At 37.9% G+C, this 20,492-nt stretch overlaps 1 protein-coding gene across 2 annotated transcripts in view; it reads left to right on the top strand.

Annotated features, from left to right (window-relative positions):
* kaznb (kazrin, periplakin interacting protein b) overlaps window positions 1-20,492 on the top strand; it is a 128,677-nt gene that overhangs the window by 7,096 nt on the left and 101,089 nt on the right. For both annotated transcript variants that reach the window (XM_057361702.1, XM_057361704.1), the window contains one exon: window positions 19,700-19,857. In XM_057361702.1, the coding sequence (XP_057217685.1) occupies window positions 19,700-19,857 (158 nt within the window). The remainder of the gene's footprint in view (window positions 1-19,699; window positions 19,858-20,492) is intronic.

Here is a 20,492-nt window from a genome sequence, read left to right as displayed (position 1 = left end):
ACTTCGTTTTAATTTATTTATTTTGAAAATTTGACATCATCCGGAATGTGGTATTAAATCCACAGTTCTTATTCATTGTGTAACTTTGAAGACTTGTTTAATATATCAGATCCTTTAAACTCACATGTCTTTCTTACTCAGTTTTGTGAAACTTCTAAGACCAAGGACAATTTCACACCTTTCTGAATTTTTCATTCACAAGCAATTGTATTTTTTTTCTTTTTTGTCCAGGAACTCTTGTACTACAGTTTTATAGGAATGGACTTGTTATGAGATTAATTTTTCATGCTTTAGTAGCCAAGCATTCATTTTTAACTTCTGCAACAGGAGATTATTCTGCTCCATCCTCTACATGAAAAGAGTCATTTTAATCACTTGCAGCCTATTTTTTACCCCTGGATTTATATAGAATTTATACCCAACTTTATTACAGTCTGAATATGAATGTCAAGACTTTATTTCTGTGTGTGTGTGTGTGTGTGTATATATATATATATATATATATATGTGTGCAGTGTATGCATATATAAAAAGTATAGAAAGTCTCAAAGCTTAGGCGCTTCAAATGAATGACTTTTGCACATTAATGATTGACATTAACATGAAATTGTTTGCCACTTTTGTTGAACCTTTTTAAGGTTGCATGCTTGTTTGCAAGCATTTTTCAATTCAAAATTTCAAAGCAATTTTCCATCCAGTGCTTGTTGGTTTGCTAAATAAATACACATTTGCTGTTTTTCTCATCTGTTATCATGTAGAGAGGCTGCTCACTTAATGCTGTTGTTATAGTTTTCACAGTTAGACACACACAGCTCTCCATCTGTGTGCAAGACGTGACTTGAATATTAAAATGTTACATTTTACCGTTCGATGGTGATGAGTCTCTTGACATCAACTAGGGTAGACGTGTTTTTCTCTTAGTCAAACCTGATTGGCAGAGCCAATATAACTGGGACATATTAAAGACGACGTGTGAAATATTTCGTCTGCCCTTTCGAGATGTATTAAGAAAAATGTGTTGAATGTTTGACTTTCATTTGACTCCAGTCTTAAGCTCAAGGAGGAGTGTTTGTATCATTTGCTTTCAAAATGGCTGATATTAGCTAACAATTCAGCTTGTGTTGACACGCGGGGATTGAAAGGTGTGACAAAAGGGGTTTATTTTAAGCGAGATGAAAGAAAACCCGGATGCTGCCTAGGAGTTCTGATATCGGCACCCGTGTTGGCTTTGCTGGGTGACATGTAATAGACTAAAGCGTGTTAGTAGTCAGTCACACTTTGGAATCCCTCCTGGCGATACTTGATTTAGACATTTGAGAGAGCTGCGGCACTTATTTCAAATCATTACAACAATTAGAGGTGAATTCAGATGTAGTTGTTTATTGTCATTCCAGCACATGCAAGGAACAAAATTATGTACTAGGGTCCCAGAGTAACACAACATAACTATGAATAATAGCATAAATAATATAATATTTAGCAATATAATAACACAAATAATGTTACATTTTTGTAATATTTTGGCTGACTATTTTGATGCTCTTAATTTCTCTGAAACTCTGAATTCGATTACACTGTCTGTCATTGTTTGGCCAAACAGTTTGCCCTGCCCCAAAAGGATGCTATCTGGGTTGGTCATTCCAAGTTGCAGAGCCACAGTCTTTCTATATGTAAGTACAAACAACAATGGCTTACTTGTTGTCTTTGTATTTAAAGCTGGTGAAAGTATTTTAAAGTGCCCATTGAGGTTTTTTGTTTTATTTGGCTGTAATACATATTGCGACACTGAAGTTCCTTTTTTCGATTTTTTTAGATGGCAAAAAGGTCTTAGTTAACATCACAGTCATGAACCTTGTCATTATTTTTTTGACAGCAAGTATCAGGCCGATTTGGTTTAATCTATATGATACATGTCTGCACACTGTTTCTAGTTTTATAATATGATAAATCTGTTAGTTTTTGACATCCAAAATTGCAGACACCTACATAGTGTATTGTGTGCCGCCAGTGAAGATGCATTATTGACTCAACATGGCAGTAACATTTTGATTTTGACATTAGCTCTGGGCAATAGCCCAGCTAAAGGCTTCCTGAGCTTTCAAAAGCCTGGATCAGCATTGTTCAGATAAGGATGGAGCGAAACAATCACAATCCATAGTGCAGGTACCCTATAGATTCCTCATGTCATATTTATGGAACAGGAAAACTGACCCTTGGCACTCTTCATAAATCTCTTTCGTCTTCTCTCCGTCCTGTTGAATAACAGGAAGATGAGGCCATATTCAGCAAGCAGACAGAAGGAAAATGAGATGGGATGAAGAGATTAATTCATGCAGGTCTAGGTTTCGTGCAGGATGAGTGAACCATCCATCACGTAACAGAACTCTTCTTGCACTTTAAGTAGAGAGGTCTGATATGTGGACTGAAATAGCTTCAGTCTTATTCAAACGAGTTCATTAAAAAGCTTATAACGTTGTTTGTTTTCATGTATTGTCTGTTGTTGTATATCAATTATGCAAATCAAGGAACGGTGCAAACATACCTAAAATATGCTTAATGCAATTTTGCTTGTAGCGAGGCAGATTGGTTACCAGGCCAGAATCGCCCCAGTGCTGTGAGCCAGGTACCTGAATTGGCAAGACACATCTTCTTTCAGGGCCACAACGCAAGTAACTGGCAGTGTGAGGTTAGCAGTGTTTCTTAACCCAACCCTTACATCAGACTGCATTCATTTGGCACTCGGGACTTTGCACATTGGCTGTGGATGGATGCCACAAAGTCTAAAGATGATTTAATTGAAATGCAGCACAGGTCTGTCTGTTTGAAAAGTTGTCTGTCATTCAGTACATATTCTTGTTTAAAGATGCTGTAATTAGGGTCCTATGATGCGCATGGATGGGCATAAAAACAGAATTTACTGTATAACGTGGAAAGGCATAGAATTTAGTATTTCTTATTGTTGAACAACTAATAAAATTCAAATTGGGCTATAAATAATGTCAATATTTATTCAGCTGCGGTTTAAAAATGTGGTCTGCTTGTTCTGTGTGTCTCTTACTTGATGACTGGAATGCTTCTGTGTACTGAACGAGTGATGCTCATGGAGTTTAGCGTCTGTGTCTCACCTTTTGGGGATGTGAACACATGAACAGCATCTCCAGAGGTGCTCAGAGTTTACAAAAAAGAAGTTTATTTCACAAGAATTTCCCTGTTTGATTTGAGATAAGCTACTGTCAATCACGCAGTGAAAAGGACTTAGCGGTGACCCTTCAAAATAAAGGTCTGGTTAACTTGAACAACTATGACACACCTATATGAAAAAAACTGTAGTATACTATAATATTTACGTTAGAAAATTAAGGTAAATGTTCTAGTAAATTATAAAGAACAAACAAAAAACTTTACTTAAAAATGTTTGTGCTTTATATGTGCAAATATTGCAGTTGCATAGTAGAAAACGGAAAACATAAACTAGAAAAATTAAAACATAAAAACAGAATTTGGTAAAAAAAACAAAACAGATTGTATAGGCCCTATGTAAGTGATTTCAGCTCTTTTTTGCAGACTTCCACCAGTTTGCTTTTTTCAATGACACACTCATTCCTTCGCTACAACATTTTTGCGTAGAGTTTGGTACAGCAGATGAATATTCAAGGTCTAAAAAAAGAAAAACAGTAAATGCATGATTCATAGACATAGACTCTTAGGCTGTCACAGAGACAGGCGTGACAATATTTTTTATTAAATAAATAATTTACAGCACACTAAATGCATATACATGGACAAACAATTTAAGAGCAAAGTGATGTTTGCATAACAGCACACTGCCTGTAATGCACAAGTTACGCATTTAACACCCAAAACAAAAACAAGGTTATTCCGTGTTGCTTCGCGAGATCTTATTTGTCATGAAAAGTTTAGAAGCTCGCGTTCTGTTTTCGGAGGTGTTGAGAAGTGCTGACCCACTTTCCTCTTCTGAATATGACAGGCGCTGGCATTCGCTCACAAACACCCTTAATTGGCTCAAGCCCTGTCACAGGTTCTCCCTGTAGTCTTTTTATTCCAAAGGCACATCATCGAGGCATTAAAAATCGACACGCGTGGCACTGCTAATCTGCTTCAGGGACGCCTCTACCTCGCCTTATTTATCTTGGCCTCGCATGTACAAACTGAAATTGCGTTGCCATCGCTCTCTCATTCTAAGCATTACCAGAGACGGGCGTATATAGGCCTCCTTACATTTGCATTTAAATTTCATTTAGCAGTCACCAGTTAATACTTTTTTGTCAGATGCTCTTTAATTTTCACGCCCTGTATGTTAAAGCCAAGCGCAGTTTGCATCTCATGAATAACTTTTGTGTGTTGAGTATTCCGCTATATCAAACCTTAATTCAGTTTCGCTGCCACATCTTGGTGTGAACGGAATGTCAGCACGTATTTTATTTACAGTATATTCCAAAATCCCTATGGCAAAATCTATTTGAACTTTATTTGTGTCACTTAGCGTTGCCGAAAAATAATGATCTTCCTCCAGCAGCTCCGCCTGTAAGATTTCCGGCGTTTGACTCCAGTTAAGCAGATGTAGCCGTGTTCCCGTTTGTTTGCAAATGCGCTCTGACCTCTTGTTTATTTGGATCAATATGGATGATTAGGCAAACGGCCTGTCCGACACGAGAGCGCACAGCTGCTTATCTGCCCTATTGTTACATGCTTCATTACGAGTGTAATTGATGCTATGTTGTCAATTTAAATCTCTGTTTCTTTTTCTCTCTAATAGGGCATATGGAGAAAGGGGGAATATGTCTAATGCGATTCAAAGGCATCTTGTTAGCCCACTGTAAGCCCTGGGCTGGTTATCAAAGGGTCAGAGGAGGCTTTTATCTTCAAAAGCTTTGTCAGGACTTGTATTGGAATCTGTTTTTCCACAGGCTTAAATTCAGCAAGAAAGTGTCTAAAGAGAGGCTGTACTGCTTGATGTCTCACTAGGTGGTGGACTGATCAAAGAATTCACCTGAGGAGGGCAAATCGTCCGATTCTAGCATGATTCCGCTGGATTAGGGACAACATAGAGTTTATATTTGATTTACTCATGGTGGAAGAGAAACTGAGGTTAAGTATATGTATATTATTAAGCGCTGGTGTCAAAGATTGTACAGTGACTGTCATCCCTAAAATGAGATTGTTGAAGGTCAGCTTTGATAGGAGAGATCATCATTAGCGTTGGCTTTGGTTGAAATGACATACTGCATATACTGAACATGTTCACAGAATGTACATTTTCTGTTTGAAACAAAAATATTAGGACACAACATAGCTATAGGGAACACAATGCAGTGGCTTAAACTTGTTTTACTTTCTCATATGGGCAGTTGCCAAATAAATGTGTTGTATGGTGCGACAGCAAAAATTTAGAAAAAAAACGAGTTACAATGGAAAATGTCTCTTATCCTTTTATATTATAAATATAAAATGAATGACATAAAATAATACATTATTAGTAGTGTGTTTTCTAAATGTGTGCTATCACGCATAGATTTACGGTTTGTCAACTACCCATACTGTTCCTAAAATAAACTTATGTTAAAAAAGTCATTATTTTACTACTATTTATTATTTCCTTTTAAAAATAGTAGGAAGTATGTACAGTACACAGTATACTCCATAGTATGCTGTAAGCAGTGTGCTAGTGTTCTCCTTGTACATGCTTGTCTTGCTATACCCTTTAAGAGCCATAAGGGGGCAGTATTGTAACTTTGGAAAATCGGGCTTACCAAATTATAAACCCGTCCTGCTCTTCCAAACGCTGTTTAACTGTTGCCTCGTACTATAAGTTTGAATAACCCCATAGTACTAAATGACAGAAAATGTGCCAAGTTCTGATTTCTTTAAACGCTACTCTGACACATTCTCAGTTGCATCTTTTGATGATTAGATACCAACAATATTCACAGCTGCTGATTTGCAATGACCTTTGATGTTGCGTTTCGTTTATGCTCAGCCATGCTTGAGTCTGTGAAACCATATCATGCATGTGATGTAAGCCAGGTGAAGGGGAGACATTTCCCTTCTTTGGGATTCTTGACATACCAGGGCCTGTATTCTTAAAGCTTCTACGAATCCTCTAAGAAAGCTCTTAATTTAGTTTAAAAACGATTCAGGACCAATCTGAGAGAAACTCTGAGCAAGGAAAAGACAAAACTTAATCTTAGTGAGGAGACGGGGCTGACCCCGTTGCTATGTATGACACAGTCTTTTAAAGACTTTGATTGGTTGGTTGACCAAGAAGGAAAAAAAGAGCGCTTTTAAGTATAGGGTCATTAGTTTGAAATTGCACATGTCTTTTTTTCCTGTTTTACCATACACACGGGCACACGCACTATATATATATATATATATATACTGTATATACACACGCACGCACGCACACACACACACACACAAATCATCTCTGCTGCATAGCTGCATTTCTCCAGTTGCTAAATATGTTAATGTAGTGATTTCTTCTATTTCTGGTGCTATGGCATTTCTGCGCTGTTTTGAAGATGTTAGCGTGTCTCTAATAGGATCATTTACAAACATCTAATGTGTTGTGTCTTGTTAACTCACCGTCATTCAATTCAATGTCATTTTATTTTATAGCGCTTTTACAATTTGCATTGCATCAAAGCAGCTATACAAGAAAACCAAAACCAATATAATCAAAAGTTGAACACAAACACACACAAACAATAAAAATGTGATCAACCTTTAAAGTAATATGGAAATGGTCAGGCATTGCAACATTTCGTGTTTCGTCCATTTTCTCTGCTGCTAAAGAAACCCTTAAGTCTCTTAAAAGTCCTCCTCGCTACTCCTAAAATTTTGGACCTTAAGAGCTCTTTTAAGGGTTAAGATCCTTTATGAATTACTTTTTTCTTTACTAGGATGTTTTCTGTAATTCTAAGGGGAAACGCCCACTTTTCTAAGAATGTTCTTAGAATTTTGTCACTAGGAGCAACTCTTTGCGCTAAGATTGTTCATGAATACGGGCCCAGACGTTCCTCCCTTGAAGTTCCCAGAAAGATGGGAAATATAAGCCACGGAATTCTCATTTCAAATACACCTTACAGTGAACTCTGAAATCAACAGTGGTTTGTTGCCAGGAGGTATTTGCTTTCAAAGGCCATAAGATCTGAGCAGATGCTAATACATATAAAAACATACCAGGATCTAAAGGTCCAAATCGGAAAGCTTTAATGTAGAGAAATCAAAACTACAGTATCAGCCTTTGTGTCCTCAAACGCCGGTTACAACATCCCACACATTCCGTTTGCTCCGTGGGGTTAATCTGCTTTGAAGAGTGGTTCAGTGAGAAAAAGATGAGGTAACTTGGTCTTAATGCACTCATGCTCAGGTCTGACAGGTAGAGAGTAATTGTCTATATGGCCTTGATACTAATGTTTCAGTCTCTGGTAAAGTACCTGAGCTGCAGGTCTTCAGAGGTGATTGCTTGACATTTGCTAAATGTTAGTTCATTACAAAAACACTGCAGACTGCCTGATTTATTAGTGTGTCTCTTTCCTCTTTCATTTCCATAACAATTAATGCTGATTTAGCCACTGCATTAAAACATTGCTTTTTTTAAAGGAGACTTATTTAAACGCTTAATAGCTTCCTACTTTAGTTTATGTGCTGTTTAGTTGTTTGTATAAATGCTTGTTAAAGTGTAATTGTAAAAGAAATCAAAATGGCATTTTCATAAAATGCGACCAGACGTAACATTTCCTGTTTTTTCTTGTATTTTATTCATTTTAAATGTATTTTAATTGGACTGCCAAAAGTTGTTTTTACAAAAGCACAAATTAAAAATGCAAAATAACCAAATAAAACAACAGGCAGAATAAGGATTTCATATTACAGCAATGTAGAATATTACTGTTAACATACTACATATTATTCATGCATACTACACAGCATGCAAATGATACTACATCATAATGTATGCTGTTTCACATATTTATTTTAAAAATACCTCAAACCTCATTACAATTGCATTGTCAAAATACAGTCTTTAAGGAGCAGTTCACCCAAAACTGAATATTCAGTCATTTACTAGCCCTCAAGTCCAAATTTCTTTGCTCTGATGAACACAGAAAGATATTTGGAAGAATGCTTGTAACCAAACAGTCCTTGGCCACCATTGACTACCATCGTAGGAAAAATTGCGTTATAAATTTCTTTGTTCTGTTAAACACAAAATAAGATATTTTGAAGAATGTAGGAAAGCAAACTGTTCTGGGGCACTTTTGACTATGATTGTAATATTTCCTACTATGGTAGTCAATGGAGGCCCAGAACTGTTTGGTTACAAGCATTCTTCCAAATATCTTTCTCTGTGTTCATCAGACCACAGAAATGTAAACAGATTTGGAACAACTCAAGGGTGAAATTTTTATTTTTGGGTATATTGTCCCTTTAACAACACTAGTTAAAGTCATTACATAAGCTAGGTCTTCTCACTTTTCTGTTGTTTAGGGCACGTTCAGTCATCTGTCTTAGAAGAGCAGCAATTATCCCCTAAAAATAGGAATGAGAAGAATGTAGAAAGAAGAACGTTTTGGAGAATGCAGAATTCCATGTTTGTCTAATCGCACACAGTGGTGAAATTTGTTTATGACACACACTGTCCCTTCAAATAACATAATGTTCTGTATAATTCTCAGCATTAAGCAGTCAAGCAATCTTTGGAGAACAGCCATGGGAAAAGGCTGTCTAACTGATAAGAGCAAAGCCTCGCGGCATGTGTGACATTACCATTGATCTGAGAGCCAAGGAGGGCTGCTTTGTCACCATGGAAACCGGTGCCGAGATGGTCTTAAGTTAAACTTTCATTTATTGATGTAGGGAGTTTTCCCCACCCTCATTTGAATTTTGATTACAGCGGCCGTTTTTGTTGGGGATAAAAATGAAGTTCACTTTATCTGCTTGTATTATTGTTGATAGAGGAGCAAGCAGGGTCCTCTGCGGTCTTATCGGAGAAGAGCTTGTTTTTCTGCTTCAATAATTATCAACACAGTTACTGGCAGTCGCAAGCATGAGGCTAAAGAAATGTCCCATGCAGTGAATTTGTTTAAAGCTGTAAGCCAGGGATGATTTGTTCATAAAGTTTTGACTAACTGGCTTATAGATCGTATAGTTTTACATGCGCTGCGCTGTTTTAAATTGCGTTTTAAAGTTTTGCTGGTTTTAGTCTATATCGTTGAGCTTTAAGGTCGTTTATATGCTAATATATACATTAACATTATAAAAAATTCAGTCGGTCTCCTCCAGCTACATACGCAGACCCATGCAAAATTACACCAGACAGATCTTGCCAACGAGTGCACTGAGCGTACTAACATTTTAAAACATTTGCTTTATATAAGGTTATGCACAATCCATTAAATTACGTTATATTTGTTATATTAAGAAATATGAGTTTTCGTTGGTAATTTTGATCAAATATGTGGTCAGAAGCATAAAATCTAATAAGCGGAAATCTCAGGCTCATGCACAGAAATTCTGAGATCCAGAAGGGCTAAATGCGAAGAGGGAAACATCAAGAAAATTCAATTTAAAGTTGGTTGTATGAATCTTGAAAGCTGTGCAACTTTACTTAAGACTCAGCAAACCTCCTAATGTACCCGAAATGATAAGGACACATTTAGAAAACCTTGCGTCCGCTCTGTGAAAATGCTTCCTCTCATCAGATTTCTTTGTCTGCATCACATTGACAGCTGCTGCCACGATGGACTCATTCAAGATTGTCAAATCAGATGTAATGTTGTTGACTTTTAGGCAATGTTATTATTTAGTTCTGCTTTGCAAAAGGTTTCACAGGGCACAACTGCTGACACAAACTTTTAAACGCCTATTCCTTCTCTTTAATTCTGCCTCTGCATAGTAAATGTCTCTGACCGCGCGGTTGCATTCAACGGTCAAGGCTGTAGTGTGTAAGAGCCAGAGGGCTCTGGAGGGAATGCAGTTTGTGTATGCCACTGATTAGAGGCTTTGTGGAGGGACTTACAGCACCAGCCCCCTGTTTCTCTCAAAGCCAAAGCAGCCTGTTGCACTGTGCAAGTCGGTGTGGTTGAGGAGGCCTCAGGGAGCCCGCTGACAGGCTGGGAAAATGGAAGTGGATGGACGCAGGCCGAGCAGTACAGTAACTGCTGACTTCACTCTTTGTTTTGGAGAAGTCTGAAGTTATAGATTGTGGCTGAAGTTAGATATCTTCTTGCCTAAAGTTATTGAATTTCTTGACTACATAATCTTTAAAAGAGTAGTTCTCTCCAACAATCCATTCTGACATTATAGATGGTTTAATTGGACGCACTGGCCTGAAGGTAACTTCCGGTCTGTTGGTTATAATATAACAATTCATTTTAATATTTTATTGCATATTGTAAGATTAACTTAAAACTAAGCAGCACTTATTGATTCTTTGCAGAGATCTACCGGAAGTAAAGTTTGGGGAACATAAAGTTTTTTTTATGTTGTTGCCACTGAAACTATCTATACAGGGTTGGAATGACACATAGCCGTTGAGAGAGAGAGTCGCGTCAACTTCATAGACGCCAATGGAACAGTTTTTTCACAGCAATGGCGGTTCATGGAACCTCTCAATAGTTCCCGGAAGTAGCAGCAGCAAAACAGACCGATTGAGGTGAACTTTTAAACCATTTAATGAAGTAAGTAATTTAATTGATAAAAAACAAAAGAAATAACGAATTAAATCTGAAGGCTCCATAAATCACGTGACACTTGTGAGCATTTTTAACTTTGTCTCTCAATGGCTCTGGAATGACATAAGCGTGAGTAAATTTGCCATAAAGGCACACGGTTCTTTCATTAACATGTCACCGAACTATGTGCGGACCGATTGGTGCATGACGTGAAAGTATCAGGAGAATGCTTCGAAAGCAGTACTGTCGAATTTCTGTCGAGATACTGTGATGCCATACAGCAATTGATCTGTGCAGTGTAGTCAACCACACTAGCATAAATTGTCAAGGAAATTCTAGAAGAAGAGTTAATCTCTTTAAAAGTGCAGTGGTAGCATCTAGCACACCACTTTGGTCTTGTTTTCAAGTCGTTCTGTTGGGTTATATGAAATGTATTTCATTATGTTACCCATGAATATGATTAGTCAGATTTCCATCAGCAGTGGCATAAGCTACACTTTTGTTTTGCGCCCTCTAGTGGTGAAAAGATTGTCCCTTGAATAAAATTGTGACCGCTTTCCATTTTGTTAATGACTAGAAATGGACACAATTTTCCTTTTTTGCGCACATTTTTCCTTGAACAATTTCGACCAATGTGCATGCTTTTGAAAATCACAGCTCTTACGATTTGACAGCCATTTTTTGTAGATTTCTTGCCTCGCTTTATCGCTCAAAGCTAATTGCTGAGGTGCAGAGGTCTAAATGGTCACCAGTCACAGATGGATAACACATGCTAAAAAACCCTGACTCGTGAAAGTAGTCTTTGAATGTCACATGTATAATCTGTGGTACTTATCTTCATTTTCCCCCATCTTGTTCAGTCGAATCATTAAGTCCAAACTGCAAATGCATTAACCGTGTTTGTAGAAGAAATGCAGGTGCAGACGCACAATTTGCCTCTCTGGAGACCGTACAATCAGAGGCACTCAGGGAATGGATTGCACGCTGTCAAATATAGCTATGTTTTACCGTGATGTAAACAACAAAATTGCAGGTTTGCGAGCGAAAAGATGCAAATTGTGTGGAATTCTGTTATAATATGCAAAACAAAGACTTGGAAAACTATAATAAAACTGTCAGAAATGTCTAGGCTGGCAATTAACGTGAATATCTCAATTGGCAAATTTTAGGAATTGATTTCAGTGTTTGTTTTGCGGAATCATGTTTTCTTTTTGAATGTAGTTTCAGCTGATTCTTGTTTCCGTTCTGTTTTGTCTTTGGCTTGATTTGGTTGTGCTTTTCTTTGGTAATAGGGTGATGCTGAATGCGTTCCCTGGTGCACTCAGAAAACTGCAAGGGACCAAACATCCATTCATCTAACTATGCTCCTCACTTTTGAAGTGTGAAGTCGTTGGAAAGCTCTCAAATTGCCCTGGCAGCCGGAGCCCCGTAGTGACTCCTCGTGCTACCAGCTGCTACAGAGGAATCAAAGAGCTCATCAGATCCTCCCTTGAACATAATAGTGTTCAAAATCTTCTTTCTTTCTTTCTTTCTTTCTTTCCATCCTGCTCTCATGTATTGATCCTTTTGTTTTGAAAGCATCAGAAATACGATCGTAGGATAGTGAGATTTGAATCTAGGGACGTTTTCACACATAAGGGTTTGTTTCGGAACCTGGTGCGTTTTCTCTCTTAGTTCGGTTCGTTTAGGCATATGTGAACACGGCAATCGCGCTAGGATCCGCCCCAAAACAATCGCGATCTCTGCCCAATTACAAACGAACTCTGGAGCGGTTCGCTAGACGTGTGAAAGCCATCCGACCCAACGGACGAGACTGTATCACAATGTATGATGGGTAATTACGTAAAGTTGCATGACGCAAAAGGGATTGTTTTGCTAATGGCTCCCTGTAACAATGTTCAAAGTAAGGAAGGAAGGAGGCGGGAACCGACAAACGTTAAACCAAACTTTTAATAAAATAAACAAACAACAAAACGAAAGTAAAGTGCCGACAGCTCCCTCACGGTCGACTGCCGGCCACACAAACATAATAAAACAAAACATAAAATCCAGGCCTGGTTCTCTCTCGTTCTTCACTGCTGTCGCCCCTCCTTTTACGCTTCCCGAGCTCCGCCGTGAGAGATGCGAGACCGGCCCTCGTCCCGCTCTGCTTGTCGCACTCCCAAAATGAACCGTGGGCTCACTTGGAGCAGGAAAGAAGTGAAGTGTTTGATTGAAATTTGGTCAGAAGAAACACATTGCCGAACAGCTCTCCACAACTCACAAAAACACCGAAATTTATAGTGTTTAGCGAGCGCTTAAGACAAATGGGATTTAATCGGTCGGTTGAACAGTGCCGAAGGCAAAGAAGCTCCGTAACAGCAGTAACCAAACAAGCCACAAAAATGCCGCGTAGCTGCTGTCTGTCCACCCTGACGGATGACATCTTTGAGCGGAATCCCGGAAAATAAACAGATGCACTCTGACCAATCGAAGGAGAGTTTACTCGCACGTGACTTTTATTAACAAAGTTTGGAAATATTGCCTTGTGAATGCGAACCGAACTAAAATAAATTGCAATATTGTAGCGATTTAACCCCCGGTTTCGGAAACAAAGCAATCGATCCACATGTGGGAAAATGCCCTAGGATTATCCGCTATTAATGCGGATTTAATATGAGACGTCATGTTTAGTATAGGATGCTGCAATAACGTTGACTTATATATATATATTTTTATATTTGGTTATGTTGTTCTGCAATCCAGATTTACAAAATACGATTTTTGGGGCATCAAGCCGGATTGTACAATTTTCATTGGTCCAATATCCTACCCCTCATAACCGCACATACTGTAAAACATCAATAAAATGTCATTAGTTGTTATATTTCTGAGAGCAGTTTCACCTACATCGCTTGTCACTTTAATCTCATATCATTGTATTTGGTTAAGACACTGTGTAATCCGGTTCATCCAAACGTGCAAATTTAGTAATGTAACATCCTGGCATTAAAAATGAAATATTCTCCAGGGATGATATTTCAACTTTATCATACACGTAAGAGACAAAATGTTTTACAACATAATCCCTAATCTCCTTAATCCCAATTTATCATATTCACCTCCAACCAAAGTAAACCAAAAACTGGCAAGCATTTGTGTTTACAAGGATCAGGCCTCGTCAAAACACATAGCAGATTATAGATCGACAGTATCTGATTTGTCCTATCATATTATCTTTCGCTCATACAGAACTGATCTCTCTAAATCCATAAAGCCGCTGCTTGTCTTGTGACTCTTGAATTCATTTTCCACTCATCCTCAAAAAGTTTTTTGTTTCGTCTTCTGCCTGAACATTTAAAGTGTTCTCTGAGAGAAGAGCGCATGTGGTCATTTGCATGGTAATGCATTCCAGGGGATGGTAAACCGAGCGAGTGGGCTTCGGTGTATGGTCCCCCTGACAGGCGAGGAGAGAGAGACACCAGCCATCAGATGTCATCATCTGAGAGCCAGATTAGAGATCAGATGGCCGCGGGCTCGGTTCAGCAATCTTTTTTCGCTTTCTTTTTCTTTCATGTCTCCGCTGGGGATTTGGCAGTCTGTTGTGTGTGACGACACTCCGGTCTCTGATGTAATTATGGAACTGTCACTTTGAACAGCGTGAACTTTATTTCATTCTTTTCCCACATCACAGCTGACAGGTTGTGTTGAAACGTACCAACGAGTTTTAACAATGCCGAACACGTTGTTGTTGTTTTATTTGTCAGTGACCAAGAAGAAACCTAGAAAATGCAATCTGTCTGTCTGTCTATCTGTCTAGTTTATTTAATAAGTTCCTTATCTATTATACCTCACATTCTCTGACATGAGGAAAATAAATTACAAAAAGTCTAGAGGTGATGCGTTATTAGAGCAATTTCTCATGTGCAAACCAATTTGCGATATAAGATAGTTAAACCCTGTCGCGTCCGGTGTAGTACGGTGTTATTCTCCATTTCTTCTGTTAATCTCACTGTTGTCTAAAAGAAACAATTGACATCCATTTGATCTCGTTTGTCTCTTCTCTCGTACGGTTATAGTCTCTATTCATACCTTAGCAGGCCTGTCATATAATGGCACAGTTTTGATTGCAAACTGACTAAATATCACTGTGAAACATAAGCTATCCGTGCTCCAGTCATAGCTTTGCTGTGAAAGCAGATTGCTCTCTTTCGTTACACTGCTGTATTGAGACTCTCTTATTGATTCACTCCTGGAAACAGTCTCTTGGTTGTCGCATCGAACTGCAGCCGATATGACTGAAAGCACTGGTAGAAAATTGCATCGCGTAGAGTTTCAGTGTGTCTGCCTGTCACTTCCAATGTCGTCGTTTCGTTATCGTCATTGACATCTTACGTGTCCCCTTCAGAAGCGCACCTCGTAAAGCGCTGAATGTGAAATTACAATCCATTCGTCAGGTGGCGTCATAAACATTTGATTTAGCTTTGGCTGTGACTCCAAGATGTTGAGACGTAGGTTCCTCATAAATCTGCTACATGCACGCAGGCCTGCTTCACAATTTTAATGTTTCCAGAGAATGACCTTATTGGTCAATAGAAGAGCCCACACATGCTACGACCTTCTTCTGTATGACCTCTCTGTCATTGTGAGAGCTATTTTTATTCTGTTGTGACCACAGTGTTACTGGAGGAGTTTGTGACTGATTATCTCTGTTGTTCGGTTAAGATGCTATCAGCTCTGTGATTTCTGAATCATTTCTGAATAAAGTCAAAGCTGCTTCCACCTGAAACATCCATTCACCTGATACGATCTGTCATACCAAGGCGGCTAAAAATATGTTTTGTGCGTTCGTGTGTTTAACCTTTTAAAGATGGCATGAAATCAAAAATGTTTGTAAAGAAAATTGTAGTGTAGTTATCTGTGCACTTCATTCTTTTTTTAATTCATGTGCCCTCATAATCTTTCATCAAAAACGTTGATCTCATCCCCCCTCGAAACGACTTCTTATCACTTCCTGTCATGAGGAATAGCGTGGGGATGGAGCTTTCTTCATAGGAGGGTGCCGGTGGTGAGTCCGATTAACTTTTCATTTTGTTAGCAACGCCCATCTTCCAATGATCCAATCAACTCTCGATGTGGGAAATCAAGTCCAGCCCTACATTTTTCTAGTTACAGAAGCCATTTCACTCCAGTATTCGTCACGATATAGATATATATTAGTGCTGTCAACGATTAAAAAAATTAATCGGATTAATCACACATTTTTTCTGTGATTAATCATGATTAATCGCACACAACAATTATATTTTAAAATATACTTTTACATTTGTAATAATTTCACATTTAATCTTCAAATTGATGTAGAAACAACATATTTCTTTAACAGCATCATTTTATGAAACTAACATTTTGATATTAGTATTGTAACTGATGTCTCTATTAAATTGATTATTTTAACATTAATTATAGCCATTCAACAATATAATTGAGAGCTCATGTAGGAAATTGAAGGACACTTTACAGTCTTTAATGCTAAATTATAAATTAAATGCAGAAGAATTCTCATTAAAGCTATAAAATCACATTGATTTCTTCTTTTATTTTGTTCTTTGATTAACATTAGTGACAGGAGTCACAGCAGCACGTTTAAGAACGTGGCCCCTTTAAGTGCTGTCAGTACCAGATCTGACCGTCACCGCACTCCCATTTTCACAACTCTTTGCATTCATTTAAGATTTTATTTTACACTTTAAGTCTTGCTTAAGAAAATGCTAGACAAAACGGGCTTTCTGACATAATCTTGTTGGTTTTATCCATTCAAGCACGAAAGAGAACTTAACACGGATGCGCTGTCTGACAGAGATTCACCGACGCAGCCGTTACTGTACACACCAGACTGGACCTCTCGTTGCGTTTTGCCGCGTCCCACAGTTTAGAAGCTTCTATCTTCATTGAACGCCTCAAAGCAACTGTTTAAAATCGCGCTTAAGTGGTTTAAAAGCCTGTACACGAATAAGAGCGTGATTACATAATGTAACGCTAGACAAAGGATGTCAAAACAAACGGATGCTGTCGTTAATTGCGATAAATATTTTCTCATCGCGTTAATTTGAAAAAATTAATCGCATGCGTTAACGCGTTAACGTTGACAGCTACTTGAAAGTCTTGTCGTTGTAGGTGTAGGTGTATGTAAGCAGAAGAATGTTCCTTACATGCATGTCAGCCATCTCCATATATTCCTTCTTTTTTGTTTCGCTCTTCTGATATATATAATATATAATATATAAATAAAAAATATATGGTATATTTGTACTAGGGCTGTCACAATATCAGATTTTCGTTGCACGGTTATCGCAACCTAAAGAATTCGCAGTAACAATATTATCCCAATATCGATTTAATTTAAAAAAAAGAAATGAACAATATTAATCTTGAATTTAGTTAAATTAAGTGTTTTCTTTCTTTTTGGCCATTAAATTACACTCAAAATGCGAGAGTAGTGTGGTGGAGAGACAACGTTTATAACCATTGTGGCTCTTAAGGCAAAAGTTTAAACGACCTGAATTACAATATTATTGTATGTGTAAAATCGGTTTGATAATGGTGGTTTTAAATATCAAGGTTATACCGTTATACTGTGACCTAGTTTGTTTTATAAAGTTTTATAACCAAAGTTTTACCCTGGTAACCACTCATATTTCATACCTTGCTTTTTTAGTACAGTACATCATGCAAAAAAAAATATGATTACTGACACTGCAGAGTAAGCATGTTGCACCATATAATAAGCTGATGGGATCCAGATTTATGACTTTATCAGGTAACCTTGCAACTCAGCAGTGCGTTTCCAAGCAACTTCTCTTTATTTGGTGAATAGATTTAATGTTTATAAAAACAAGATTCCTAACTTTTATCCGCGCAGTGGTTGAGGATAATAAGGAAACAATGTGATTCCGGTCCACCATTGTGTTATGCCACCGTCAGCACCAGAAGAAATATTGTGCTATTTCCTGAAATGTGATTTGAGCATCTCCCATCACACCAAAAACAATACTTCCCTTGGAAAATGGAAGTAATACCAGACGGAAAAGTCTTTCCAGTTGAAGCATGCTGTATTTATTTGCTGTCTCTATGAGAAGGTATCTTTCTCAAATCTTAAATGACCCCTGCAATGCTGTAGCTGACTGCACCACTTTTTAAATCCACAGCTCAGTGCGAGAGAAAGATAGTGAAGCCCTTTTTCATGCCTTCATGGGTCTGTTTTTGCTGGTAGGGACATTTGAATCTGCTGAGTCACAACCTCCCAAAGTTAATAAAGTTTTAATTTACTGTGTATTACGAGATCAACTGGCCCTTGTTTTATTCAGCCAGTAATTTATTCTGTATTAACTTGTTTTGTCAATGAGGTGGTAGGAGTATAGTGGACAAATATCTGGGTATTATATCCGGAAGCCAGATGTCCAAGGTTCAAACGGTAAAATTAAAATGGAGCTGTCCCTTTATGATATGTATTATAAAGCCATATTTTCCAGAATATGATGCATGCAAATTAAGCTCTAGGCAAAGTGTGATGATGTCAGTAGACAGATGGAGTAAGCAGAACTATTTTCTTGAGGGTTTTAAACATTAGTGAAGCGTATCAGCCTGGGCTGCCTTTCCACATGATGCAGCGAGCACTAATAGGCTCCCTATTTTAATGACAGCTGCAGGAGCTGGATGCTCACAAGCCGGTCTCATAAAGGAACAGTTCACCCCAAAAATTACAAATCGGTCACCCTCATGTTCCATATGCATATGACTTTCTTTTGTGGAATGCAGGAAAAGACGTTTTGAAAATTGAGGATGCTGCTGTTCATATAGTGAAAGTGGATGAGGACTGGAGCTGTTGAGATGCAAAAATGTCTTTTTTATCTTTATTGTGCAAAAAAAATCAATGTGAGTGTTCTGTAAAATTCAGGTTTGGTACAACAGGAGGCTGAGAAGAGTTTTCATTTTTGGATGTACTCATCCTTTACTTCTGCCAGTACTTCATTTTTGTTTTCCAGTCAACAAAATAAGACAAGCTTTGTATCTCAATTTCTTTTAAGCTAATTCCCACTTTCCTGTGACATTACAGTTGCCGGGTTGTTTGCTATTAGAGCTGATGACTGACGCAAAAACCATAATTATCACACATGCGTTTCAACATTAGTTTCCCAGGCAACACTAAATACTTGTGATGCTGAGAAAAAGATGATGTGCCTCTTTGAAAGTGTTGGATACAGTGATCCTGTGCTGATTGATAGAGGCAAACAAGGGTCAGGCGTGATTGCTTGGGACTATGAATAAATGCATTAAAATGGGCATGGATTTCTACAGTGGTAATGGAATTACAATAATTCTGGCAGCCTCCGCTAAGTGAGAGGGATTAATGGTAAATGGAGGCTTGCGCTGGGAGCTGCCGGGCCTATGGGAGAAGGATTATAGGATGGCACACTGCATGCCAATGAGTAGAGTCGTCCAGAGGGAAGCACATGAGTTTGATGAACTAACCAAGCCAGACGCATACCAGCTGAGATCGTGCACACTTTTGCCAGTGATAACAAACAGGTGCTGTTGACTAGATGACAGTTACAACTTTGTGGAAAGTTTAGCAATCTTAAAATTGTGAGTTATTACAGTTTTTTTTTTGTGGCTATTGAGTTTTGAGTGTAAGGTACAGGGAAGAGTCTACAGTACTAGTGGCTGGCTTTGTTTTCTAAACTATATTATATAACTGTATTATGTATTCTGTGTATTGCTCCAAAGCAATATTAGCAAAGCAAAAAGCTACCCAGATAATCTCGCTGCATTGTGTTATCTGAAATAAGAGCAATTATTGCATAATTGAGGTTCTAATGGATTTTCTTATATATTTGCTGTAAAGTGCTTGTTGCTGTATATTGTAGACATAATGAAGTGATATAATGAAATGAATGTCAGATGAATATGGAGAGTTCATAACTGTGTGCACTCACTCTGGTCTTTCATTTGTTTTCCAGCTGTGCAATCTCTGAACAGCCTGAATGACCAGATCGCTCACTTCATGGTGAACAGACCTAATGCCATAGGCCACGAGGAGGACACCTTTCTGCCCCCTGAGAGAGATACTCTAAAACAGTCCATGGCTCTGATGAGACACCTGCTCATGGATGCACAGGTACACTTTGCTGTTACATGTCAGACAGGATGGGGTGATGTTCATAGTTGCCTTTTGAATGTCCTTTGAATGGTCAAATGTTATATATTCTTGTAAATAATATGAATCAATAATCAATAGATTCAAGTTTTGATATGTAATTTTACATATTAATTTTTTTTTTCAAAAAATATTAATTTTCGTAAAATTATCGGAAAACAGTTTGGTGGTACAATGTATTCTTCATATCTGAGAATAAATAGGCATAATTAGTCAAAATTAATGATGTTATTATAAATGCTTTGAGGCAAAGCTTTTTTGAACTAATGTGTTCTTTCTGTTGTCATACTGTGTTGGATTTATTTGAAGATCAATTTAGTTAATTCCTCTTAGTGTCATTCTTACTCATCCCGTGTTAACATAATGTAAGGCATGGTCATTTTTTTATTGGCGCTGTGTACATTTATGATTATAATTTATATTTAAATATCCGATGTGTATCTTATCGGAGGATGTATAGACAGAAATGCAATGATGATGATGATGATGATATTCGTTCATCGTTTTCGAAGAGGACCTTGACATCTAGCGGGTTGTGGGCTACATAGTAACTATGTTTTGAGAGGTGAATAAAGACCTTACATAATGAAGATTTA

This window comes from Triplophysa rosa, linkage group LG20, assembly GCF_024868665.1.
Source record: "Triplophysa rosa linkage group LG20, Trosa_1v2, whole genome shotgun sequence".
Lineage (NCBI taxonomy): Eukaryota > Metazoa > Chordata > Actinopteri > Cypriniformes > Nemacheilidae > Triplophysa > Triplophysa rosa.
Note: the sequence above shows the minus strand (reverse complement) of the source record. Positions and strands in the feature narration are given on the sequence as shown.